This window comes from Panicum virgatum, chromosome 3K, assembly GCF_016808335.1.
Source record: "Panicum virgatum strain AP13 chromosome 3K, P.virgatum_v5, whole genome shotgun sequence".
In the NCBI taxonomy this organism is placed as follows: Eukaryota; Viridiplantae; Streptophyta; class Magnoliopsida; order Poales; family Poaceae; genus Panicum; species Panicum virgatum.
In genome coordinates this window covers 6,940,183-6,966,519 of record NC_053138.1, presented here as the reverse complement: position 1 = coordinate 6,966,519, position 26,337 = coordinate 6,940,183, and the positions used below count along the sequence as shown (strand labels likewise).

Sequence of the window (26,337 nt, the reverse complement as noted above, 5' to 3'; positions counted from 1 at the left end):
CGCCGCCATCCCGTTGTCTGCTCCGTCGCCGTCCAGGGGTTGACGCTGCCGCCGTGCGGGATCCGGACGGGCGATGAGGGGCCTGGGCGCTCGCGAGCCATGGGGGCCTGGGGGCTCTGCTCGGAGGTGTGCCCTGGATTATAGGGGTTGGGACTATTTTCCTTGGGGTATTTTGGTCTAATCCTTCTACTTCTCATGTGCCACTGGAAACTTTAACAGAATGTGCCTAACGGATCTCACGGTAGGGCCATGCAAGGGATGCAAGATAAAAATAGGACTAAAGAAGGGAGTTTAAACTTTTCAAGATCATAGAAGGAAGTGTCATTTGTCTCATGGCTTTACTGGGAATTTTCTCTTTTTTTACTAGTAACTGAGGACACATTCCCAAAATAATTGCTTCAATGTAAGCAAAGCACTAGCCTAGGAAACAAAGATGAAGATTCCCCGATGCGGCAGCAGAAATCCATGCGTTGTAGCTGCCCGGTGCGGCGGCGGAATGGGTGAGCTCACCAGCGACGGGAAACGTACCTGGCTTCATCCATTTCCCACGCCGGTGATCTGGCCGGAGGACCAGGAAGGGGGCCGGCAGGAGGGTTGCTGGCGCAGGAGCGGATGCAGCGCCGACCAAGGGAGAGAGGGCGGCTGGGGAACCCGCGCTTCGGGTGCCGTACACAAGCACCACCGTCGCCGGCCATCTCCGGCGAGGTCGAGCTGGAGACGAGAAAGACGGGAGGAACTAAATCAGGGGGATTTATTTATTAATGGAGATCCAAGTTTAGGGGTCTTTTGCAAAATTCCGGATCGCGAAAAAATATGAGTTATTTTGATTCATACCATTGCAATTATCGAACTTTGGAGAAACACCATTACAATTCGCGTATTTTGAAACGTACCATTACAAATTTTTGCTTCCCACAAAAATACAACTTAATACGTATGGAGATGACTTGGGCCCAGCTGCAGTTGTATATGAATACGTATACTTCATTGCAGCCCCTCTCCTCTATCACTGATGTGCCTCACATGTCACATTCTTCTTCCTCTCAACAATACCACAATCTGATTCAGCCACTGGAGGCGCACTTTTCATCCCGCTTTCAATGTGTTATCCTGGTAGAATTGAACTGTTTGGATTCCTCTGGCTCTAGTTGCACCAGATGTGTGTTGGCTGATGTGTAAAACAGATGTGCATTGACAGTTCACTTTATACTATCCATGGAAAATATTATTTTTAATTTCTTAAGATGCATACTCCCCTGTGAACAACAATTACTTCAAAGTATGTTTCAATGTTCCCTACAGGAAAGTAGTAACAAACAAATGAGAAAGCAGAAAGGTAGTGGCAGACCAAATGTCCAGTGTTCTCATCCAGGAAAAAATCCATATGGAAAAAGTAAGCGTAAGTTCTTTCAAGTCATTTCCCTTGAGCAGCTTGTGTACTCTTTGACAATTCTGTGTTTTTAATTAACTAGGGTACCAGACTGATGGAATGAATATCATTATATACAAGTTAGAAGTTACAAACACAGAATGAAAACATTGCCATGAGTCTTACATTGTCTTCCTATGACTTTTGGAAACATTTTGCAAGTCACATTGGCATTAGTACACCCGGCTCATCATTCCTACCATCATCGCTGTGTAACTGCTTTATTATTAATAAGTTCTCATTTCACCCTTTATCATTACCTCCAGGGCCGTACCGGCAAATTCGAGGGCCTTGTGCGAAACAATAGACTGGGCCCTAGTGGCCTAGTGCAGGATCGCGAATACCAAGCGATAGCAGCCGGCAAGCGTGATGTGCTGTGTGAAAGCACAAATGTTAGAAGTCACACGTGTGACTGACAGTTAAATCATCACAAAAGGTCCAATAGCTATTTTTTATTCTGGAATAATTTCTTTTGTTGCTGGAACAATTGTTATTGTTTGAGCAACAAAAAAAATTTCCAAAAAAAAGTTTGTTCTAGCAACAAAGCATTAAGAGGCCTGATTTATTAGGCCGACTTTAGATTCAAAATATGGAATCCTTGAGAGGTTGTGGTGCTGTGATAGGTCCACTCGAGATCACACACGTGACCCCCGAGTAGCACCCATGTAAAAGAAGTGACAAGTGATACACCTACAACGATTTATCTTTTAGGAGCAATTTGGGCCATATTTTGCCACAAATTGGATCAACAATCAACTAAATTAAAGTCTTTACATGACTATATTTAATGTATATCTAATATTTTGGGGGCCCTTCAAATTTGGGGGCCCTGTGCGGTCGCACGCCCGCACGTGCCTAGATGCGGGCCTGATTACCTCCAAAATATTTCTTTATATTTTGATGATAAGAATTATGTTTAACATAGGTGGGCAGAACTGGAAAAGCTTTGATGATGATGATGATGAGTGCACAGATACACCATATGGTACTTTTGGTGGTAAGAAATCTTTTACATGGTACTGGCCTGGGGAGAATGATGAGCTTGGTAGTTCTCCTAGTGGTTTTCAGTGGAGGGATGAATCGCAGTCTGCCAAATCAAGGAAAAGGTTCTTGAATGAAAGTGATGTCGACGAGGAAGAGGAGTCAGCCCATGATGATCTGCGAAGCTATAGGATCTCTCTCGGATTGCCACTTTTAGGCCCGTTAAAACTGGAACATATTAAGGCTGCGTGAGTCATCTGAACATTTCTTACAGCACAACATCGCATTTGCAGGGCTTCAATGTTACAAGGTCGTTAATTGATTATTTTCCTCAACATGGTGCCTCTGCAGTTTTCGCGCATCTGCTCTCAAGTGGCACCCAGACAAGCATCAAGGACCTTCACAGGTTAGTGCCATGTATGTTTTGTCCTTGCATTTTATCCAAAAAAAATTCACATGTGTCTCTTTCAACAACTTTGTGATACGTATTGGACCTTCTGGTATCTGGCGCTAAGCTTACTGGCCATTACAATAGCTACCAGTTGTCCAGTTCTTACGTCCACAGAAGTGTACACCATTGAATTCTGGCCATGTTTTGCATGTAATCATCTTTAAGGAACTGTTTGTCATGCATAACCCAATTGAAATGCACAGCGTGCTGGACACATTGTATTGAGTTGTTGAAATCGTGGATTGAACAGTAAAAATAGCCAAAAATAATAATTACTCGATTCTTTTTTGTTGACCTATATCGAAAGTGTGATCTGAACACATCTGTATTCTCCAGGCTGAAGCAGAGGAAAAATTCAGAAGCTGTGTGGAAGCGTACTACGTATTGACGTGTGCCTTCAAGTCAAGTGGCTAACTACCTTGGGCGCATGCAAGTGCATGGAAACTTGTTCATAATATTTGAGAACCTCTAATGATATGTGGAGTTGTAGTTTCAGGGCACAGCAAAACTATTAGAAGAAATTGAAGTGAGTTTTGGCTTCATGTTGATAACGAAGTATAAAGAATAATCTGTATTGAAAACATAGATTGGGTCAGTCCTGCCAGATCAATTGAGGGGAAGCAAATACTGTCACTGTAACAGTAATGTTCCACAGAGAGCTTGCTGTAGAAATGCTTTGTTTGACCTAAAAGAGGGCAGGGGCTACTGTTGATGTGAAATCTAACAAGTTTTAGGGGTGGCTGATTCACATGAATCCATATCAGGCTTTCCTCACTGGTTGTAAAGCTCTCCAGTTGGTTGAATATTCAGTATCTGCACTACATATTGTTTAACTTGAGTCTTGACAAAAGGGCGTTTGTCACTGACACTGGGCATGGCTGCAAGCCTGCAACCAAATGCATATTGGGTCAGAGTGACTTGGTCTCGTCAATGCAAAAGCTACTAGAAGTTCATACTTTCACAGATGCTCACAGCGCTTTCAGATACACACAAGGCTATAGGTAGCAGAAGCATATCCCAAGTAATTTATAGAACTATCAGCTTACAGCTCCAACTAATCAAGCCAAGCAAGTTTGAAAACTCATCTCAAACCAGGTGATACAACACAGCACATGAAGCCACAGCATACAAGGGGGTCCTATTCCAGAGAAGACTCATGGTCTGAACTCTGAAGAAAATAGACATAGTATGCAACAAATCTGCAACACATTTCTAGAGAATTGAACCAGACACGACTAGATGACAGTGAAGCAGCACTTGAGAAACTTAGAAGCACTTCCTATGAACAATTGCTGGGCCAGACTCGTCGTACTCCTCCTTTGATATCCACATCTGGTACATCAATGCCACAATATAACAGAATTCAGCTACTGTTTCTAATTCACCTTGATAAGTTATAAGAAGTAAAGTTCAATAACTGCTATCAAACAACAGGTACCTGTTGGAAAGTGCTGAGTGAGGCTAGGATCGACCCTCCGATCCAGACACTGTACTTCCGCTCAGGTGGTGCAACAACCTTAATCTTCATGCTGCTCGGAGCAAGGGCAGTGATCTCCTTGCTCATACGATCAGCAATGCCCGGGAACATGGTTGAACCTCCACTGAGCACAATGTTGCCATACAGGTCCTTCCTGATATCCACATCGCACTTCATGATTGAATTGTAGGTCGTCTCATGGATTCCAGCAGCCTCCATACCAATCATGGACGGCTGGAAGAGGACCTCAGGGCACCTGAATCTCTCTGCACCAATGGTGATTACTTGACCATCAGGTAGCTCATAGCTCTTTTCAACTGAGGAGCTGTTCTTGGCAGTTTCCAACTCTTGTTCATAGTCAAGGGCAATATATGCAAGCTTCTCCTTAATGTCCCTTACAATTTCTCGCTCGGCAGAGGTTGTGAAGGAGTAACCCCTCTCAGTGAGAATTTTCATGAGGGAGTCGGTGAGGTCACGACCAGCCAGATCCAAACGAAGAATGGCATGAGGAAGTGCATATCCTTCATAAATGGGCACAGTGTGGCTAACACCATCACCAGAGTCAAGAACAATTCCTGCACATAGAGAAAAACAGAATATCAACCACACATTGTGTAACCAAATAGTTCAAATTTCTGTTACATCTTAATTTCGTAGCTATAGATACTAGTATTTATTTTTTCCTGAATTCATATCACCTTCATAGATAGTATGTGGTAATCACACAGTATGTAATGTCCCTGAATTATGTCAGCTCACAAGCATGAATACATGGCAAAGATATCCAGCAGCTGTAATTATGCAACTTTGGCAATAACTTCAAACAGATACAGGAGGACAACATAACAGAACCATAAAGATATCACTGGGAGAATAGCATAATGGAACCATAAAGATAGCACAAAAAGGAAGCAGTCCATACCAGTAGTACGTCCACTGGCATAGAGGGAGAGCACAGCTTGAATTGCAACATACATGGCTGGAACATTGAAAGTCTCAAACATAATCTGGGTCATCTTCTCCCTGTTAGCTTTGGGGTTTAAAGGAGCTTCAGTGAGCAGCACAGGGTGCTCCTCCGGTGCAACACGAAGCTCATTGTAGAAAGTGTGATGCCAGATTTTCTCCATGTCATCCCAATTGCTTACAATGCCGTGCTCAATCGGGTATTTCAGTGTGAGAATACCTCTCTTGGATTGTGCCTCATCACCAACATATGCATCCTTCTGTCCCATCCCTACCATGACACCAGTGTGGCGAGGACGGCCAACGATGCTAGGGAAAACAGCCCTTGGTGCATCATCCCCAGCAAAACCAGCCTACAAGATACACATAATTAGTTGGATATGCATGAGACCAAAAGTGTAGCAGTTAAGAGGAGAAGCACTGACCTTAACCATTCCAGTCCCATTGTCGCAGACAAGAGGCTGGATGTCCTCACCATCAGCCATTTCTACAGAATAACTGCAAGTGGCATATGAAAGAATCGATTAGTGATGAAATGTTTCCTTATTAGTTCAATATGTGACATAACGGAGCACTGGACATGCAAACACATTTTAATATTGAAAGCATTAACTTGATGCGTACAAGAAATATGTAAGAAAAACAAAGCAATTTATGTAATTCCCATGACACTGATTATGTTATGTAGTTCCTAGACAATAATTTCTGACCCATAAAATCTGAATTTCACAGCAAAATATCCCGCTCTGTCAATATGTGGCAGTATACTTCCCAACAGAAAAACTAACTGTTTCCTGGAATTACACCAACTACAAGACCTTTTGCTACACAAAATTCCATAAAAGTTACTGGCATCCCAGTTCATACATCCAGTATTCTCAAGCTTGTGTTGTGTGTCACCAACTACAAAATATTAAAATTGCATAAGAGAACTCACAAAAGTACATAGACGAGTCATTGGTACTTCCTTATAGCAAGTGTTTGGTTGTTCCATGTCATTTTTATAAAGGGATTGCTAAGAAACCCTCAAGATCTCATGATTAGAGTTTACACACTCACTCCAAATAATAGTCAATAGAATCCTCAAGCTCAGAAAATTAGTAACAGAAAACCGCGCACTAGAGTCCCAAGCAACAGCAACCGATTGCGTCTCGCTAAGGAACAAGAAGCCAACTCTGAGCTATTACGCTCCAAAGATTTGTAACTAGCAACTTAAACTGGACCGTTTCCTCTTAATAAAATACGTGCTCAGGCACGGTCGCGAAAGAAAAACTTAAACTGGACCGAACTATACGGGGATTACAATCTAGGAGCATCCTAGAGCATGTATTCCTTTCTCCCAATGAGGAAATGAACCACAGAAAGACACAATTTTTCGCCCGATCTTGGCCCGGGATACTCAGATCCGGGCTCGCAAGGTCGCAAGACCAAGCCTTGGACTGAAAGGGGACCAAGATCTAGTAGCTACAAGAACAAGAGAGCAGCGTCGAGGAGGGCCGGAGAGTAAGGGAGAGAGCGCTCGCTTACTGAAAAGTGCTTCCCCGGCGGCAGAACGATGGGATCGGGTGCGATCGCCGGAGGAGAGGACGAGGACGAGAGGCCGGGGGGCCGGTGCTCTGGTGCTGCTCCCCGCTCTGCCCTGTCCTTGTGTCCGGGTGCCGCAAGCCCGCAACAGCCAGCAGCGAGGTGAGGATTGACTTAGGCCCTGTTTAGTTCTTTTTTGTAAAAACGCAAAAAGGTGTAAATTCTCAATTTGAAGTACTAAATGAAGTCTATTTACAAAATTTTTTGCATAGATGGATTGTAAATCGCGAGACGAATCTAATGATGCTAATTAACCCATGATTAAGCAATAATTAGCGGATGGTTACTGTAGTATCACTGTTGCAAATCATGGATTAAGTAGGCTCATTAGATTCGTCTCGTGATTTACAACCCAACCATGCAAAAAGTTTTGTAAATAGACTTCATTTAGTACATTAAATTAGCAAGATTCCTTTTCGCTTTAATGCGTTTACGGCTTTTTTGCGTTTACGGGATGGGAACTGTTAACTAAACAGGACCTTATTGAGGAATCTCAGGAAAAAGGGCAAATTTTGTTTAATTTTTTTTTCAAAGTCTTTTCCCGCACTTGACATGGATTTCACCCCACACCCAACGGGCCAGCCCAGCCTCACTCGCTGGTAGGCTTTCTCTGTGTTCGGCTGGTCATCTTCCCTCGAGCGTTGTATTATTTTTTTCTCACACCACTCCAGCCACAAGCTCCAGCTTTAACCAGCCCAATAATATTTTTTTCTCACACCATTCCAGTTCCAGCCTCCAGCTCCAGCCTGCTCAACGCAGCATTTTTCATTTGCATCAGTCGCGGCCCATCAACCAAACTAAAATAGTTAGAACGCATGCATTTTTTTTGGGGGGGTCAATACTAGTTTTATTTTTTTTTTCTGATTTAAAGGAAATTATTTATGAAGTTTTAAAACCAGCTTGCACTTCAACATCAAAAATCGGATTGTCGTAATAGTTGGTGGGTGTAAATTGCATTTCTCTCCTTCTAAAAGATAGTACTGCTCAATCAATCCATTCCAAACTATAATTTGTTTGACTTTTTTACCCCAAATTTGACCACTTATTTTATTCAAAAAAATGTGCAAAATATCAAATATTTTTTATTGTGGCTTGTTTTATTATAATAACTTAAATTTAGCTATGTTTGTACAAATTTTTTAAACAAGACGAATGGTCAAACTTGAACTAAAAAATCAAATAAATTATAATTTGGAACAGAGGAGTACTACAGCATGTCATGACCGAGCTTTGCTCTAAGCTTGGATTGGCCTCTGCAGGGCTATTGCCATCTTGTACAGGTGGACATGCACGTCCATACATTGCCATGCGTACTGTTTCATGCTTTGGAGACTCGTTTGGAGCGTGCCAACTTGAGGTACGTTCTTTGGATTGAGCCATGAAACGAACAGGGCTAGCATTTTCGCTCTTCTCTTGGCATTTTCTTGGTAAGAGAATCATCACATGGATCGGATCGGGTATATGCGTGCGCAGCACGGGCATTATCAAATTATTGTGCCCATATTTAACTAGCTACACAATTAAACTAAGGCCAATCTCAGTGGAAGTATTATAAATTTATAACAAGTACTAATAGTATGAGAGGAAATAAGAGTGTCATGAAATATGAGAAGAATATCACAGTTCTCAAGTTTTCAGTCTTAGTAGTTGTGTCAATGATACTCCCACTGAAACTGACTTAAGTAAACAAACAATACATAACCAACCAGCTGGCACCTAATAATAAGCAATCTTTACGACCGTCAGATCATATATGATTCCGACATTGTCGGTACCCTGTAGCAGGGATACCCACTTCTACTGCAGCAAGGCAGGACTCGCGTAGTCATTCATAACTACGCCCTAAGAGGTGGAGCAATCGGGCCCAGGGGGTCACGCTCTTACCTCACTGGGCCAAAGGCCCCGGACCCATTCCCCGCTCTGGGACGGGTTCGGTGACGCCACGTGTCCCTGAGGAGGGGAAGCTCCGCGCCAACAGCTGAGGTCTCGGACCCCCGGTCCGAGACCTCCTCGCGTCCGTCCGGACCTCCCACGCGCGTAGAACCAATATACCGCCGGGGTGGAGTCCGGGGGCGCCACATGTCCCGCAGGCGCAGGCGCGGGCGCGAGTCTTCCGCTGGAAGACTCGCTCACCCACCGCATTCAATGCGGATGGTTGAGGCGTGCTCTGCCGCCGCAGCACGCGGGGCAGCTTTTGTCAGGCGTCACTGTAGACAGCATATTACCGAGGTACACAGTGCAGCCGCATGCGCCGCATCTGCGCAGAGCCCGTCTGCCGCATTAAATGGATACGATGGCACGACACCTTCTCATCATACCGCCTACACTGCAAGCTCCACGGCCCATTCAGCTACGCGGCAGGCGACGCCGCAAGCTACGCCCTGGCGCTGTTTCGACAAGACAGGGCATGGCTTCCCACGGGCAGAGCAAGGAAATCCAGGAATGAGATCTCCGCCGCCTGCAACGCCATAATGTCTATACAGTATGTTATTTTATACTACATCGTTGGGCCCACCTGTCGGGGACTCAACGGCCATGTATGCGCCTCCTTTGAGATATAAAAGGGAGGCGTTCACTGCACACTCTAGACTCTCGAAGGCCAGGCAAAAGGCAGACACAACACAAGCTCGGATTTACTCCGAACAATTCCGTTCTCAACCTCTTGAGAGCACAAGCAATACAACACACAGTGGACGTAGGGTATTACGCTCCGGCGGCCCGAACCACTCTAAACCCTCTGTGTTCATCGTGTTCTTTCATCGAGATTGGACTAATCCTAGCTAACCCCCGAGTACGCACCCTCTGGGTTTATGCGGGTGCACTACGCCACCCGGCTGTGGGTTTGCACACCACGACAGACATAGTCGACGTGACCAAGAAAATGACACTTACTATGCATGTGTGATGCCTCAAAGAAAGGAATTTAAGTAATTAATCACGATCGCCATTCCCAAATAATAATTCCCACGAACCATCGACCTCGCTGCCCATACATACATAGCCCCATCCCCATCTTCTGGTTTCCTATAGAAAAACAATAATTTTCATGGAAAGTTGGTAAGTTCATCGATCAACAACCAAAGCTACTCTATTGTAAACGCTAGTTTTGTTGAACCGATAGGAATACATGCATGCTTGCCGTCATCAAATAGTTGCCATGTCTCATGTGAACTCAAACAGCACCCATTCAATGCTGAGTGGTAGGACAAGGCAGATTGGCAGCACTCAAATTAAAGTTGGGTGTGTTACGTGTTTCATCCGAATCTTGTGCCCTTTGGACACTTTAATACATGCTGCAGTGTCTTGTAGTGTGTTTTTTTTTTTGAAAAAGGCAGTGTCTTGTAGTGTTTATATATAAATTTTGCTACTAGTTTCTGTACGACACTCTACCATTCACCTTATAAGGAGTACACTGAAGTGAAAAGAAATCTTTAAGAAACTTGACCTTTAATTTCTTTTACAATACATCAACTGCAATAACATTAACATCATATTACAAAAATTATTTGAGACACTAACCTAGTGATTAAACTTTTGCATGATAATCATATATATATATATATATATATATATATATATATATAATTTGACGATCAATTGGACAAAAAAATTACAAACTTTGACTTGTTTCATATCAAAATACATCTTACAAAACGAAAGGAGGACTGTATGTAGTATAACTAGCAAAATATAATCTTTGAGTAGCTATCATATCATTACACTAATTTGGTTAGATATCATATCATTACATTAACTGTGATTGTATAAGTATAGTACTACTAACTCGCTATCATATCATAGAATTGATTGTGTCAATGTGCACTCAATATGTCGGCAAGTTCATTGATTTGAATTCTAGAAAATTGAATGGCCCATTGTGATATTACAACGTTTAGGAAAGGAAACCAATTAGAAGCATAGTAGTGGTAATACAGAAACAGAACTACTCCTAGAAAAGTTAGAAGGGAAAATAATGTTATTTTGCATCCTTGTAGCCTAGTCGTCAATGCTAGCGAACATTCGCTTTCTGGTACGAGGAGACAAATGTGCTGCACGGGTACAATTCATTACAGGCTCCAAGAAGAGAAGTATTTGCTTCTACATCAAGTTTGAGAAGCATGGAGTATAGTAAACCAAGTTGGTAAAAGTTTAGGATGGTTTGCTTTGCATTTCCAACCTAGAATCCAGTAATCTGCAAACCCGTTCCCCAACTGGATCTTCTTAAAAGCAACACCATATCAGCTTGCTAATTAATTCTTTATTAATCATCCTAGTTCAACAAAATGATCCAATCACCTACTCATGCTACTAGTACATCTGTACATGTCAACGCATATTTTTATTTCCCCCTTTCTACAGACGCTGCTAGATCTTATCATCAGACTAACATAAATAATACTAGTACAAGTGTGAAACAGTTCTTCAGAAACAAAAGAAGCATATCTGTCTGTCTGTCAGTCAGAGAGCACAGGAGAAGAACAAAACCATATTCATTCAGATCTGAGCAACAGTAATCAAACCCATAATCTAGTGCCATCAGAGGAATAAAAATGCATTACAGGAACAACATTAAGAAAATTAACTACTAGACCCAAGACCAGCTCACCAGCTGGCTATTTCTGAGTAGAAGGCAGCAGATACGGTCAAGTAACAGCCTTAGAAAACCCTTTCAAAAAAAAACAGCCTTAGAAAACAAGTAAGCACAGTGAAGAGTCCAAAGCAAGAGCACAAGATGGGCGTGGCCATGGCCATGTGACATGTGAGGGAGATGAGTGCAGACATTACCGCCGGGTGAGCCGGAGTGCCCAAAAAGAGAAAGAAAGCAGAAGGGTGAGGTGAGTAAAATGGAGGAGGCGTAGAGAGAGAGAGAGAAAGAGCTGAGAAGGAAAGAACCAACAGGGGGATCCCATCCCTCGTGATCAGCAGCACAGAAGCTGAGAAAGTGGGAGGAAAGAGGGGAGCTGGCGCATTGACTCCAGCCTCCAGCGCAGGCCAGCCGGCGACCTTCCCGCTTCCGGCGGCGCTCGAGCCGGCAGCCGGGTGGATCCCATCTTGGAGGGAGTGCCGCAGGAGCAGGAGGGAAGATTTCTAGGGCGCATGGAGAGTTGATGCTTCGTTCCCTCTGGAGCTCTGGTAAGCGAGCCTTAGCATTGTTGCGTAAAATTTGTTTCTTTCCACGGTTTGACGTTTGCCCTGGTCATTTGGCCCCGGTAAGGCCGGAAAGGGGGGCTCCTTTGCGCATTTCTGAACGAATCTAGTGTTTCTGTGGTTGTATCTCCTGATAGAAGAATCGAGTCTAGATTTTTCCGCGTTTGTAGTGCCTGCGATTTTGGCGTTTATTTCTTGGCAATTCGTGTAGGTAGTCTGCAGCTACCCCTGATACCGATTTGGGTTGTTGATGTTGGAGGGAAGTTGCCTGGACGCGGTTCGGGTCCGCATTTCTCCTCCACGGCTGATGATTTTAACTCTGATGGCAATGTATTGCTAAGATAGTCGACTAGTGGTTTTGATTTACTTGCCAGTAAACGATGCCAGCAAAATTGCTCACACAGACAAATAATGGGATACCCACGGTTGGCATGTCTGACCACATCCCCATTGGTGTTAGGCTGTTGCTGGTGTGCAGATTATTATTATCTTGGGGGAACAAAGGTTGTGATGAAGAATTTCAAGTTTCCAGCATTAATTCTTTGTTTTCAGACATGTGGGTTCACTCAATTTTTTATATAGAGTGTGGAACCTAGTTGTCTGATGCTAGTTAATGCCTGCATACAAGGAGTCAACTTCAGTTAAATATCAGAGGAACTATTGTGATAACGATATAGAGCCCGTTTAGTTCCAAAAACAAAAATTTTTGGATGTCAAATCGACACTTTGACCAGATGTCGGGAGGGTTTTTCGGACACTAATTAAAAAACTAATTTCAGAACTCACTTGGAAACCGCGAGACGAATCTTTTGAGGCCTTTGACCGCATCATTAGCACATGTGGGTACTGTAGCACTTATGGCTAATCATGCACTAATTATGCTCGAAAGATTCGTCTCGTCGTGTAGATCCTAACTGTGTAATTAGTTTTATTATTTAATTACATTTAGTGCTTCATACATGTGTTCCAAGGGAAGTTGAAAATTTTTGGGAACTAAACGGCCCCATAATTTAACAGACATTTCCCGTTTTTGGTGAACCCTTCCATCATGGCTCTGGGGCAGGCCTTCAGATTCTGGTTTTGCAAATATATTGATCCACAGGCAGTTTTTGGTTTCTGGCCAATACCTGTTGGTAATCATTTTTTTTTCATGATGGTTTTGGTTTCTCCAATTTAAATGGAATCGCTGGCACCATCAGATTTGTCCAATTTAAATGTAGATTTGAATCTGACCCACCATGGTAGGATCTGGCAGTGAATGGGTGAACCTGGTGAGTGTTTACCAAGAATCATTGCTCATCAATTCCTAATCAATCTTTCAATTTATATTTAGTTGCTTTGGATTTGTGCTCTTAGTGTCGCCAAGAGGTCATTCTTCTTTCCATCTAGTAGCATTTAGTACCATATCCCCTAATCTGCACGTGCTTGTAACCTTTCTTCCTTTTTTTTTCTCTTTCATAAAGTTTCATCTGTTCTTCAATTTGCTCTTCTACAGTGTTTTTATGCCTTCTAGTTAAATATGTGCAGATATTTGGAATGCCCACATTGTTTGAACGTGCACCTCTATCATCAACATAGTACTCCTGTGACAGTAATGATTTTGTGTGTGCTGATACTATTCTCCTAGCTTTATGGTCGTATTGTGATCAGATGCAAAAACATGCTCACGAAGGGGCCATCTTCAGATGTTCTCAGAGCAAGCATTTCTAGTGCCCCAAGTACATCTAGCCATGGTTCTGCACAAGATGAATGTGATTCTTTAGGGGATGTGTATGTATGGGGTGAGGTTATCTGTGATAATTCTGTACGAACTGGTTCTGATACTGTAATAAGATCAACTGGCAGGAGTGACATCCTACTGCCAAAGCCATTGGAATCCAGTTTAGTTCTAGATGTGTATCACGTAGATTGTGGGGTCAAGCATGCTGCACTGGTCACAAAAAATGGTGAGGTTTTTACATGGGGTGAAGATTCTGGAGGTCGCCTTGGGCATGGAGCACGGGAAGATTCTGTTCACCCTCGTCTAGTCGAGTCTTTGACAGTTTCAAATGTAGATTTTGTTGCCTGTGGGGAATTTCATACGTGTGCTGTTACAACAGCGGGCGAGCTTTATACATGGGGAGATGGAACTCACAATGTCGGACTTCTTGGACACGGCAATGATGTAGGACACTGGATACCTAAGAGGATTTCTGGAGCATTGGAAAGTCTTCAAGTTGCTTATGTTTCCTGTGGAACCTGGCATACAGCCTTGATAACATCCATGGGTCAATTATTTACCTTTGGGGACGGTTCATTTGGTGTATTAGGGCATGGAGATCTGAAAAGCATTTCTTACCCCAGGGAGGTAGAGTCATTATCAGGGTTGAAAACAATTGCAGTAGCATGTGGTGTATGGCACACTGCAGCTATTGTGGAGGTTATTGTCACTCGGTCCAGTTCAAGTGTAAAGCTATCTGCTGGAAAGCTGTTCACGTGGGGAGACAGTGACAAGCATCGACTTGGTCATGGTGACAAAGAAGCTCGACTCAAGCCAACTTGCGTGGCTACCCTTATTGATCATGATTTTTACAGAGTAGCATGTGGTCACAGTCTTACTGTAGCCTTGACAACTTCTGGACAAGTCTTAAGCATGGGCAATGCTGTATATGGTCAGCTCGGAAATCTTCATTCAGATGGAAGGATTCCATGTTTAGTTGAAGACAAGATTGCGGGTGAACATGTTCTCCAAATTGCTTGCGGCTCCTACCATGTTGCAGTTTTGACAAGCAGGAGTGAAGTTTTTACATGGGGAAAGGGAGCTAATGGAAGGTTGGGCCATGGAGATATAGAGGATCGGAAGGTACCTACACTGGTTGAAGCCTTAAAAGATAGAGCTGTTAGGTACATAGCATGTGGTGCAAACTTCACTGCTGCTATTTGCCAACATAAATGGGTTTCTGGAGCTGACCAATCACAATGCTCCTCATGTCGACAGCCATTTGGGTTTACTCGAAAGAGGCGTAACTGCTGCAACTGTGGACTTGTCCATTGTAATGCCTGCACCTCACGGAAGGCTTTGAGAGCAGCATTGGCTCCTAATTCTGGGAAACCTTACCGTGTCTGTGATTCATGTTTCTTGAAGTTGAATAATTCCTCAGATCCTAATTCAGCTAACAGGAGGAAAGACCCTGTTCCCTACCAACCTGGTGAAAGCAATGGTGATACTAAATTAGCTAAAGCTACTCTGCCCAGTAATATGGATATGATTAGAAGTTTGGATATCAAGGCAGGACGGCAAGGGAAGAAAACTGATGGATTGTCATTTCTCCGTAATCCTCAAGTTAGTTCGCTCCTGCAGCTGAGTGATATTGCTTTGTCTGGTGGCTTAGACATGAACAGATCGGCTCCGAGGGCAGTATGTATACCGGCAACTCGGTCAGTAACTACTTCAAGGGCTGTTTCCCCTTTCTCTCGCAAGCCCAGTCCACCACGTTCTACCACACCAGTTCCAACTGCCCATGGTCTTTCTCTCTCAAAAAGTGCTACCGATAATATCGTTAAAGCAAATGAGCTCTTAAATCAGGAAGTTGAGCGGCTGCGTGCACAGGTTTGTATTCTTTAGTATTCAGTAGAACCATGCTTTTCATGTTTATTATGTAGCAACAATTACTAATTTTACCCATTTAGGTTGATAACTTGAGAAATCGGTGCGAGCTTCAAGACCTTGAGCTGCAAAAATCAGCCAAGAAAGTACAAGAGGCTATGACACTGGTGGCAGAGGAATCTGCAAAATCCAAAGCTGCAAAAGAAGTTATAAAATCTTTAACCGCTCAGGTAATCTTCAATCTCTTAGTTCTCACGGTTTGTGTGATGTTTTACTGAGTCAAGTAACAAAAACTCAAGTTACAAAAAAAAGGTAACAAAATACTCAACTTGTGAAGTTTTTCATTGTTTGGATCACTTTCTAGATAACACATTGCTTTTTTATTTCTGGCAAAAACATTGTCAGATGTGCGATTTAATAGGCATATTATTTTAATCTGAAATAAATGTTAAAACATTATTGTTGTGTACCTTTTTCTCTTGACTTGTCTAGCTGAAGGACATGGCTGAGAGATTCCCACCAGATCACTGCGCCTATAATGTCAATGAGACAAAGCAAGCACATATTCCAAATGGCATTGAGTCACATGTTGCTAGCTACTCTAGCATAAATGGAATTCACCCCCCACGGAATGAGTTGCTCAATGCTTCAATTGCTCATAGTCCAAACTCTGGACGGTCATCACATTCCAATGGAATCTCAGGGCAACATAAATTGCTGGGAAATGTCAGTGAAAATAGTGATTGCAGCACTCACAGCCTAAGAATTACCAGTCCTCATGATTCAGAGTTTCCTAGTCGAAGAGCGCGCAGCAGCAGTGATGAGACTCTGACAGCAGGTAGTAGAGTGGATGATAATTTGAGCATGGATGCTAGGTCCTTTCAAAATGGTGAGGATAGCTACAAGCCTCGAGGTACAGTATCATTACCCAGCAACCAAGTTCAGGCTGAATGGATCGAACAGTACGAACCTGGTGTGTACATAACACTCACAACCCTCCGTGATGGGACTCGGGATCTAAAGCGGGTCCGCTTCAGGTGATTTACACTCTATTTTATCCTTGTATTGCTGAATTACTCCCTTGTTTAGTTCTATTTTCATACACACCTTACAAAACACAGATGTCTCCATCATCTTAGTTGCTTTATTATTAATTAGTAGTCGTAGCCAAACAGGAATGAAAGTGTTATTTGAATTCTGGAACACAAAAGGTTCCACACTGCGCACTTTTAGAGAAATGAAGGTTGCATTAGTCTCTAATTGAGCAGGAGAACCAGCACTCTTAACATACCATGTACTAGCAGCAAATAGCACTGTATGTAGCTATCCTGGGCTGCTATATTGAAAAGCCAATATCTTGTTGCAAATTCTCACTTATTTTAAATTCTTGTGAATTTCCAAACTTTACACCTTTTTCAGTCGAAGACGATTTGGTGAGCATCAGGCGGAAAATTGGTGGAATGAGAACCGTGAAAAAGTGTACGAGCGATACAACGTGAAGTGCTCTGAACGTGTGTCATCAGCGGCCTCAACCCGGTCTGCATATTGAGTCGAGGATGACCTGTGACATCATGGAGCTTGTTTCCACTGTAGAAAACTGCAAGGCTCCAGCTTCACTTCACCCGCAGCATATTATTATATGGAACAAGGCACTGATAGAATGGTGGTCAACTTTTGTTTTTCTTTTTTAGGGTAACTTTTTTATTGAATCACCCAAGGTTGAAAGTCATCAGCCTGTTTCAGCGCAATGTACAGAGACGATGCAACGAGTACAATAGTCAGGTTTTGGAGCGAGAGGTATGTCGAGATCATTTGAATAAATTATTTTATATATGATTTCAGACTAAATATAAATATTCAGATCATTCTAATTTGGATAAAGTCCATTTTTGACCATTGAACTTTAGCTTCGGTTTGGTTTTGACCATCGAACTCCAAAACCGGGCATCTTCGACCATTTAACTATCAAAACCGTTCACATTTGACCATCTCACGGTTTTGCAGGACGGTTTTGCTGACATGGATGCCACACGGAGGTGGGGCCCACTTGTCAGCGTTACCCCCTCTCTCTTCTCTCTATCTCCCTCTCTCTCTCCTGTCTCATCTCCTTCTCACTCCTCCATGCTCGCCGCCTCCTTGTGCACCGCCACTGCTAGCCTCCCTCCCTCTGCGTGCCTCCGGCGGCGCTCCGCCCCCTCCCACCCTCTCCGCCCTCCCTGCTCCCATCCGGCGGCTCGAAGTCCCCGCGCACGAGTCCCCTGCCCCCGACCCAGTGAATCCGGTGGCCACCGCCACCTATCGCGCTTTCACCGGCAGCCCCCGCGACTATTGGGTCCGAGGCCCGTCTACGCACGTTGCGGGGCCGTCCCATCCATGCGCTCGCCATGCCAGCATCAGCGCCGCCGGGATCCTTCTGCTCTGCTCCAGATAAAGCCACGCCACCACTATGCTTCCGCCATTGCGCGTCGCCTTCCGGCCAAATTCGCCACCACCACGCCGGTGTCTGTCGATTCCTTCGATGGAGAGCCTCGCCACGACCCAGCACTGCTTCCTTCGGTGCGGATGCGGAGCCCCACGCGCGCCGGTGGAGCAGATCGAGCAGCGCAGGGGAGCCTCTCCTGCCAGGTCCAGTGCTGGGACTCAGACGAGCAGGCAGCGTGCGGATCCGCTCCGCCCTCCACCGGACTGGGCGCGGACGGTGCGAGGCAGGGGAGGCTGAGCCGCCAGTGCCGCCGTGACCCACTTCTACCGCTTAGTCGGCCGCTCGCCCTAGCTCCGGTCTTCTGCCCCAGCTTCGGTCTCCCGCCCAGCCTCAGCTTTGGTCTCCCGCCACCGCCCGCCCGCCGGACGTCTGAAGAGAGGAGGGAGGAGGCGAGCGGCGGCGGCTAGCAAGGAGAGAGGAGAGATGAGACAGGAGAAAGAAAGAGGGAGATAGAGAGGAGAGATAAAGGGGGTAACACTCACGAGTGGGTCCCACCTCCACGCGGCGTCCATATAGGCAAAACCACCCTGCAAAACCGCCAGATGGTCAAATGTGAATGGTTTTGGTAATTGAATGATCGAAGATACCCGGCTTTGGAGTTTGATGGTCAAAACCAAACCGGGGCTAAAATTCAATGGCCAAAAATGAATTTTATCCTTCTAATTTCGTATACAAAATGTAGATTTGACTTGTTTCAACATCAATGTACGTTGTCTCATCTGTTTTTGTTTCGACACGATGGAGTAATAGTTTGTTGTATGATTTGTTTATAAAAACAACCACCATACTGCTGTGAGCTGCCAATTCCTGAGTCGTCAACTGTCCTAGGCCAACATGTTGTGCTGGCTGCCCTGTACGTCGGCCGATCGATCGGCCAAACTGGCACTACGAGCATGTTTCGCAAACTAAACCATCAACCCAAGCAAAACCCCTTTGCCCCCCAACATGAACTGATTCACCATTCAGACAATTGAAATGAGCGCCCAATATTTTGTTAGAAGTGCTGGATTATCAGCAGATAAACCTTAAAAACATCATAAAAAATAAAATCACCCTAGATTTAACAGCATGTAGAATCCGCTAATAGCCTGCTATATCCCTCTATAGCGGCTAAATTAAAGGTTATTTAGCCAGCTAAATCATATAATTGATTTTTATTTATTATTAGTTTAGTATTTATTGAGAAATCGGTATCTCTACTTAACACCGACTTTTTAGAAGTGATATCACTTCTTCCGCAGACTTTATACTCACAATATATCAAAAAGATCTTCAACTCTATCTGAGGAAAAATATTTATTCATCATAACTTAGTACAACACAAGACTCTATATGACAACTTTGTCATCTTCTACTTTAGACCTCTTATGTCATAGTATGACAAGATGAGAGCGGAGCACCCATATTTATAGTACTCTATGGCTCATATGATTTTGCCGTGTGTCCATCTTCCATACATTTCCGACAAAATATGTAACTGCATAATTTTTCTCATGCTAATCTAACCTTACGAATATCTAGTTTCTAGAGTATTTGTCGGGTACCACGATTAGGGACACCCTAATCGAGGTACTGAGATCACTTTAAAAACGCAAGCACCTGTTAAAACAACTAGGCCCACAAAGGCCCACGGCCTGCTTCCCATTCGGAAGAAAGGAAAGGACTCAAAGAAGCCCAGCGTGCGGCCCATTCACATCCCCCTTGAACCCGCGGAACAATCTCCGCCTCGCTCGAGGGTCCCTCTCGGGCCCGCTGGACAATCTCCGCCTCGCTCGAGGGTAGCGGATTTACCCTCGAGCGGGTAAGCCATCTCCGCCTCGCTCGAGGGTAGCGGATCTACCCGCGAGCGGGTAAGCTATCTCCGCCTCGCTCGAGGCCACCCCTCGGCACAAGGGACAAACAGCCCTGCCGCCCAACCACTCGCCGTATGAAGGCATTAAAGGCCAGCCACTTCACCACGGCGCCCAGGACAGGCGGCGTCAGGCCACCACTCCCACAGTAGATGTGACCGGGGTCCCATCCGCCGACTTCGGTCACCGCTCCGCCATCCCGGAGGCTGTAGCAGCACTGTAGGACATGCGACGCGGGACAAGACAGGCTCGGCACTGCTCCCGTTACTGTCCTGCCGACACCGACCATCCGAACTCGCCTCCCACTGGGGAAGGGGTCCGGCGACGTCACGTGTCCCTCCGAGAGGGACGCTCAGCACACACGGGCGGAGCCCCGGACCTCCCCCTTGAGGAGTCCGGGACCTCCACGCGTCCCCCGGACCTCCTAGTGTGCACGCCCGCACTCCGACCAGGGGGTCCGGGGCCGCCGCGCGCCCTACTGCCGCTGGTGCATGCATGACCCTAGTCCGCAGTGCCCACCAAATGCCACTGCGCCGTATATAGAAGACCATACATCAGCGACGACCACGCCGCCTGCAGGGACACTGCAGGACGACCGGCGCGATCTTCGCAGGACCAAGGACGATATCCAGGACGATTGCGACGCACGCCGCCTTCCCACAGTGTACTTCCTACAACTGTCCGACCACTGTACCCCCGCGATTCAGGGGAAAACGACGACTTACACACCCCCACTCATGTGCACCGCCCCTCCTTGTAACTATAAAAGGAGGAGGCAGGCTTCCTTTAGCGGGGTCTCTCTCTCTGGTTTTTCTCTCGCTCTAAGGACGCTCAGACACTCTCTCTCTCTCTCGAAGGATGCTCGGACGCTCCCAGACGAGATCCATCATCACTTACGCTCTGGCATCCCTATTCGCCATGTTCAACCCCTCTTCTAGCAGAGACCTGGGAGCTTCTCTCCCTCTCTCGCCTCGCTTGTATCCCCTACTGCAAGCGCTCCGGGTGCAAGATAATACAGTGCCCTCGCACACCCCCTTTGCTGGACGTACAACCCCGCGGCCGGAACCAGGATAAACCGTGCGTTACTGTGTTGCCTCTTGCATCATCATCTGGGACGAGGAAACACGCAGCATTTACTAGTTGGGATCCAGCCCCCCGGGTCGGGACACCGACAGTTGGCGCGCCAGGTAGGGGCCGCTGCGTGACATTTTTTCTCTCTTGTTCCCATTTTGATCTTCAGGGATGGCGGGCAGATCCAACCTATACCCCATGGGTGTTTCGGATCCGCTCCCAGCGGGATTCGTGATCTGGTTCAGGAGTCTCGAGTTCGGAGCGACCAGCAACGGTTACCTCATGCGGCTCCTCTCGCCCAGACGCAACCCCATCACCCCGACCTCGCCAGCCCAGCGCAACAGGCGCTCGGGTCAGCGTTCGCGACAAGCACGCGCAGAGCGGCGTCGTGCGGCACGCCACAGCTCCCCCACGTGGGTCGAGGCTGGCATGTCGTAACTTAGCATCATGGCCAATGGGGCCACCGTTTCATCATCACGTGCCTCGGCGCCATCTGCGCCGGCAACATCACCTGCTGCGGCACCAGTGTCTCTCAGGGGGGCTCGACCTCGCCGTCGCCCTTCCCCTTTGGGATGCGCAACACCGCCGCTCGCACCTACGCTTCATCAACCAGCGCTAACTTCATCGAGTATGAGGGGCTGCCGGGTCATCATCTTCTGTCGATCCGCAACCTCATCGCATCGTCTCCCGACGAATCCTACCCCGGGACGGCGAGCTCGATCGCCGACGATGTCAACTTCTTCATGAACAACTTCACAGTCGAGGAGGCCGAGGACTACTCCGGGGTTCGCGACCCCGACGCTCTTCGCTCGTTCCAGCTGGCAACGGCTTACTGCCTCACCTGCTCCGAAGACTCCAGCGAGGGGGATTTTGATCCTTCCCGGGAGTGCTTCATGGTCCAGCTCGCGGACGGGCAAGACGACAACGCCCCGAGCAACGACGGGGACGGTGGGGCGGACGCGCAGGCAAACCAACCGGTGGTCCCGCCTGCAGCCCCTTCCTCGTCAAGCTCGGCGGCGCGACAAGCTCAGCTGGCGCAGCTCAATGAGCTTCAAGCCAAGCTCGACGAGCAGCGTCAGCAAACCCAGGAGCTGCGCGCCGCACTCGAGCACCAGCGTACCGCGCGTGGCGCACATGCCCAGGCGGCGGGATGCGTTGCCCGGGAGCACATCCTGGCCGACGACAACGTCGACAAATCTCCAGAACTGCAAACGGCTGGCGAAAAACTCGTCGATGCGGCCTATCTGCTTCAAGCTATGCCCGAGCCATCGAAGCCTTCGGGCCGCAACCTGCGCCGCGAGGCACATGAGCTCATCGAGCAAGCTGCCGTGCAGCAGGCCGAGAGTTCTGCGTCCCGTATGCGCTCGAGGGCCCCGGAGCAGCCTGGTGGGACTGCGCACCAAGACCGCGAGGTTTCTGTGTACACACCACCAGCAGGGAAGGGCAAGGCAGCCGTACCGCCCGGCGCGAAGGCACCCTCAGTGCACGAGCGCGTCGGCAGAGTTCCCGTAAGGGAGCGAATCCGTGACACGCGCGGGCATGTCGGTGACGGCGACGCCCGCAACATCATCGACGGCAGGAGGTACACCCCTCGACGGGGTGGACGCTTCGACCCCGAGCACGATAGGGGTGACCGGGTGAGTCACCGGAGCCTCCGGGCACCTGTGTGTTTAGCCGGGAGATTCGGACCGCTTCCTTTCCCACGCGCTTTCGACAACCCAACACCCTCGTCAAGTACTCGAGCGAGACTGATCCTGCAGTCTGGCTCAATGACTACCGCCTAGCGTGCCAGCTAGGCGGCGTGACGGAGGATGCGGTCATCATCCGCAACCTTCCTCTTCACCTTGCTGACGCCACACGAACGTGGCTCGAGCATCTGCCTGCGGATCAGATCCACAACAGGGCCGACTTGGTCCAGATCTTCGTGGGCAATTTCCAGGGCACATACGTGCGCCCTGGGAGCTCCTGGGACCTCAAAGGGTGTCGCCAAAAGCCCAACGAGTCCCTGCGCAACTACGTGCGGCGCTTCTCCAAGCGATGCACCGAGCTCCCCAGCGTCACCCACGTCGAGGTCATCAACGCCTTCCTCGAGGGTACGACGTGCAGGAACCTGGTGCATGAACTCGCGAGAAGCCGTCCGACCAACACCAACGAGCTGTTCGACGCTGCCACCAACTACGCCGCCAGCGAAGAAGCTGTTGGTGCCATCTTCGACGACAAGCCTAGTAAGCGCAAGGACGATGCGCCCGCGGAGGGCAGCAACGTCAAGCCCAACGCCCCCGCCGAGAAACAGAAGCGGGGGAGGAAGGGAAAAAAGCCGGTCCCACCGAACCAGCGCGGTTCGGGGCAGGCAGAGGACTCCGAGGAGGCCTTCGCTGCTGCCCCGGACCACAAAGGACCTCGAGGCCCCCCTCGAGGTGGTGGTGGCCAATTCGACGACATGCTTAAGAAGCCGTGCCCTTACCACAAGGGCCCGGTCAATCATACCCTCGAGCAATGCGAAATGCTCAAGAAGTATTACAACCGCATCGCGCATCGCGACGAAGACAAGAAGAAGGACGCGGGCGACAAAGGTGGAGATGACGAGTTCCCCCCAGTGGAAAACGCCTTCTTCATCTTCGGAGGAGCAACAACGAATATGACTTCTCGGCAGCGCAAGCGCGAGCGCCAGGAAGTATTCTCCGTCACCAAGGCCACACCATCCTACCTCGATTGGTCGAAGGATACTATTTCCTTTGGCCGCGAGGACCACCCCGACTACGTCCCACATCCGGGACGCTACCCGCTCGTTGTCGACCCCATCGTCGGCAACACCCGCTTCTCCAAGGTGCTCATGGACGGAGGCAGCAGCCTCAACATCATGTACGCCCACACCTTGGAGCTCATGGGGATCGGACTGGACAAGCTTCGACCCAGCAAGTTGCCATTCCACGGCGTCGCGCCGGGAAAGCAAGTCCAACCCCTCGGCCAGATCGATCTTCCTGTCTGCTTCGGCACGGCAGCTAACTTCCGCAAGGAGGTACTCACTTTTGAGGTGGTGGGGTTTCGAGGATCCTACCATGCCATCCTTGGTCGTCCTTGCTACGCCAAGTTCATGGCCGTCCCCAACTACACCTACCTCAAGCTCAAAATGCCGGGTCCAAATGGCGTCATCACCATCGGCTCTTCGTTCGAGCACGCCTACGAGTGCGACGTTGAGTGCGTTGAGCGCGCGGAGGCTCAAGCGGAGGACGATGCCCTCGCAGCCACCCTCGACAAAATGGCAAGCGAGGCCTTGGACTCCACGCACCGACACGCCGGGAGCTTCGAACCCGCCAAGGGTATCAAGAAGGTGCCCCTCGATCCGAGCCACTCCGACGACAAGGCGTTGTAGATCAGCGCCACCCTCGACGGCAAATAGGAAGTGGTGCTCATCGATTTCCTCCGCGCCAACGCAGACATCTTTGCATGGAGCCCCTCGGACATGCCTGGCATACCGAGGGAGGTTGCCGAGCACTCCCTTGATGTCCGACCCAACTCCAAGCCGGTGAAGCAGCGCCTACGACGCTTCGACGAGCTCAAGCGCCGGGCGATCGGCGAGGAGTTGCAGAAACTTCTAGCGGCCGGATTCATCAAAGAGGTATTCCATCCCGAGTGGCTAGCTAATCCAGTATTAGTGAAGAAAAAGAGTGGAAACTGGAGGATGTGTGTAGATTACACTAGTTTAAATAAGACATGTCCGAAGGTTCCCTTTCCTTTGCCACGAATTGATCAGATCATAGATACTACTATGGGATGTGAACTCCTATCCTTTCTTGATGCTTATTCCGTTTACCACCAAATCAAGATGAAAGAGTCCGACCAGCTCGCGACTTCTTTTATCACACCTTTCGGCATGTACTGCTACGTTACGATGCCCTTTGGCCTCAGAAACGCCGGAGCCACATACCAGCGGTGTATGCTCCACGTTTTCGGAGACCATCTCGGGCGCAGCGTAGAGGCATATGTCGATGACATCGTTGTAAAATCCAGGAAGGCGGACGACCTGGTTGCTGATCTCAGGATCGCATTCGATTGCCTATGGGCCAAAGGGGTAAAACTTAACCCCAAGAAGTGCGTGTTCGGGGTGCCTCGAGGCATGCTCTTGGGCTTCATTGTCTCCCAGCGGGGCATCGAACCCAACCCTGACAAAGTCTCAGCCATCACTCGGATGGGACCGATCCGAGACCTAAAGGGGGTACAGAGGGTCATGGGATGCCTAGCGTCCCTTAGCCGGTTCATCTCGCGTCTCGGCGAGAAAGGCTTACCCCTGTATCGACTCTTGAGGAAAACCGAGCACTTCACGTGGACCCCCGAAGCTCAAGAAGCCCTCGAAAGGCTGAAGGCATCACTCACTCGTGCCCCCATTCTCACACCACCCACGGACGGCGAGCCCCTCTACCTGTACATAGCTGCGACGACCCAAGTGGTCAGCGCAGTGATCGTAGTCGAAAGACAAGATGAGGGCCATGCATTGCCCGTCCAGCGGCCGGTGTACTACATCAGCGAGGTGTTGTCTGAAACTAAGACACGCTATCCGCAGATTCGGAAGCTGCTCTACGCAGTGGTTCTGGCTCGGCACAAGCTGCGCCACTACTTCGAGGCCCATCCCGTCACCGTGGTCTCGTCTTTTCCTTTGGGAGAGATAGCCCGCAACCGGGAAGCCGAGGGTAGAATCGCCAAATGGTCTGTGGAGCTGATGGGAGAGACACTCACCTACGCCCCCCGCAAGGCGATCAAGTCCCAAATCTTGGCTGACTTCGTGGCTGAGTGGACGGACACTCAGCTACCCCCATCGCAAAGCCAGGGCGAATGCTGGAATATGTACTTCGACGGGTCGGTAATGAAAATCGGCGCCGGTGCCGGCCTCCTTTTCATCTCACCCCTCGGACAACATATGCGATACGTGATACGCCTACACTTCCCTGCGTCAAACAACATGGCGGAGTATGAGGCCCTCCTCAGTGGCCTCCGCATCACCATCGAGCTCGGCGTCAAACGCCTCGACATACACGGTGACTCTCAACTCGTCGTCGATGAAGTAATGAAGGAGTCTAGCTGTCACGACCCGAAGATGGAGGCGTACTGCAATGCAGTGCGCCGCCTCGAAGACAAGTTCGACGGCCTAGAGCTCAATCATGTCCCGCGCAAGTACAACGAGGACGCCGACGAATTAGCTAAGATCGCGTCGGGGCGGACCACCGTCCCACCGAACATCTTCGCTCGCGACATCACCAAGCCCTCCGCCGAAATCAAAGATCCGGCGGAGCCGGTCCCCTCGTCCACCGGGTCCCCCG

The 26,337-nt window shown here is 48.0% G+C and overlaps 3 protein-coding genes across 6 annotated transcripts; 2 read left to right on the top strand and 1 right to left on the bottom strand.

Annotated features, from left to right (window-relative positions):
• Positions 1-99: 99 nt before the first annotated feature.
• LOC120700539 lies at positions 100-3,275 on the top strand. Its single transcript, XM_039984796.1, has 5 exons — positions 100-126; positions 1,303-1,399; positions 2,355-2,658; positions 2,762-2,816; positions 3,198-3,275. The coding sequence occupies exons 1-5, from the start codon at positions 100-102 to the stop codon at positions 3,273-3,275; spliced, it is 561 nt and encodes a 186-aa protein (XP_039840730.1).
• Positions 3,276-3,857: 582 nt separating this feature from the next.
• On the bottom strand, positions 3,858-6,994 carry LOC120697168 (actin-97). The gene is made up of 5 exons (XM_039980309.1): positions 6,829-6,994; positions 5,727-5,799; positions 5,261-5,654; positions 4,300-4,913; positions 3,858-4,193 (listed from the first exon to the last, which is right to left on the bottom strand). The coding sequence occupies exons 2-5, from the start codon at positions 5,784-5,786 to the stop codon at positions 4,128-4,130; spliced, it is 1,134 nt and encodes a 377-aa protein (XP_039836243.1). The 5' UTR covers positions 5,787-5,799; positions 6,829-6,994; the 3' UTR covers positions 3,858-4,127.
• A 4,584-nt stretch (positions 6,995-11,578) lies between these two features.
• On the top strand, positions 11,579-17,500 carry LOC120697167 (PH, RCC1 and FYVE domains-containing protein 1-like). Of its 4 annotated transcripts, none has more exons than XM_039980307.1 (6): positions 11,579-12,018; positions 13,684-15,622; positions 15,703-15,849; positions 16,112-16,656; positions 17,039-17,099; positions 17,131-17,484. In XM_039980307.1, exons 2-6 carry the CDS (start codon positions 13,694-13,696, stop codon positions 17,308-17,310), a joined length of 2,862 nt encoding a protein of 953 aa, XP_039836241.1. In that variant the 5' UTR covers positions 11,579-12,018; positions 13,684-13,693; the 3' UTR covers positions 17,311-17,484. The 4 variants fall into 4 exon arrangements, with proteins under 4 accessions (XP_039836241.1, XP_039836239.1, XP_039836240.1 ...); XM_039980305.1 differs by having other exon boundaries at positions 11,580-12,018; positions 13,561-15,622; XM_039980306.1 differs by having other exon boundaries at positions 11,580-12,018; positions 13,547-15,622.
• The last annotated feature ends 8,837 nt before the right edge of the window (positions 17,501-26,337 follow it).

Bases quoted from the DNA above. Each gene is read 5' to 3' on its own strand.
- LOC120700539 (XM_039984796.1), top strand. From the start codon at position 100: ATGGGGGCCTGGGGGCTCTGCTCGGAG. The intron at 127-1,302 runs GTGTGCCCTGGA...TGTTCCCTACAG, and splicing joins CCTGGGGGCTCTGCTCGGAG to GAAAGTAGTAACAAACAAAT. The intron at 1,400-2,354 runs GTAAGTTCTTTC...TGTTTAACATAG, and splicing joins TCCATATGGAAAAAGTAAGC to GTGGGCAGAACTGGAAAAGC.
- LOC120697168 (XM_039980309.1), bottom strand. From the start codon at position 5,786: ATGGCTGATGGTGAGGACATCCAGCCTCTTGTCTGCGACAATGGGACT. The intron at 5,655-5,726 runs GTCAGTGCTTCT...TGTATCTTGTAG, and splicing joins ATGGGACTGGAATGGTTAAG to GCTGGTTTTGCTGGGGATGA. The intron at 4,194-4,299 runs GTACCTGTTGTT...TTGATGTACCAG, and splicing joins CACTCAGCACTTTCCAACAG to ATGTGGATATCAAAGGAGGA.
- LOC120697167 (XM_039980307.1), top strand. From the start codon at position 13,694: ATGCTCACGAAGGGGCCATCTTCAGATGTTCTCAGAGCAAGCATTTCT. The intron at 15,850-16,111 runs GTAATCTTCAAT...TGACTTGTCTAG, and splicing joins TAAAATCTTTAACCGCTCAG to CTGAAGGACATGGCTGAGAG. The intron at 16,657-17,038 runs GTGATTTACACT...CACCTTTTTCAG, and splicing joins CTAAAGCGGGTCCGCTTCAG to TCGAAGACGATTTGGTGAGC.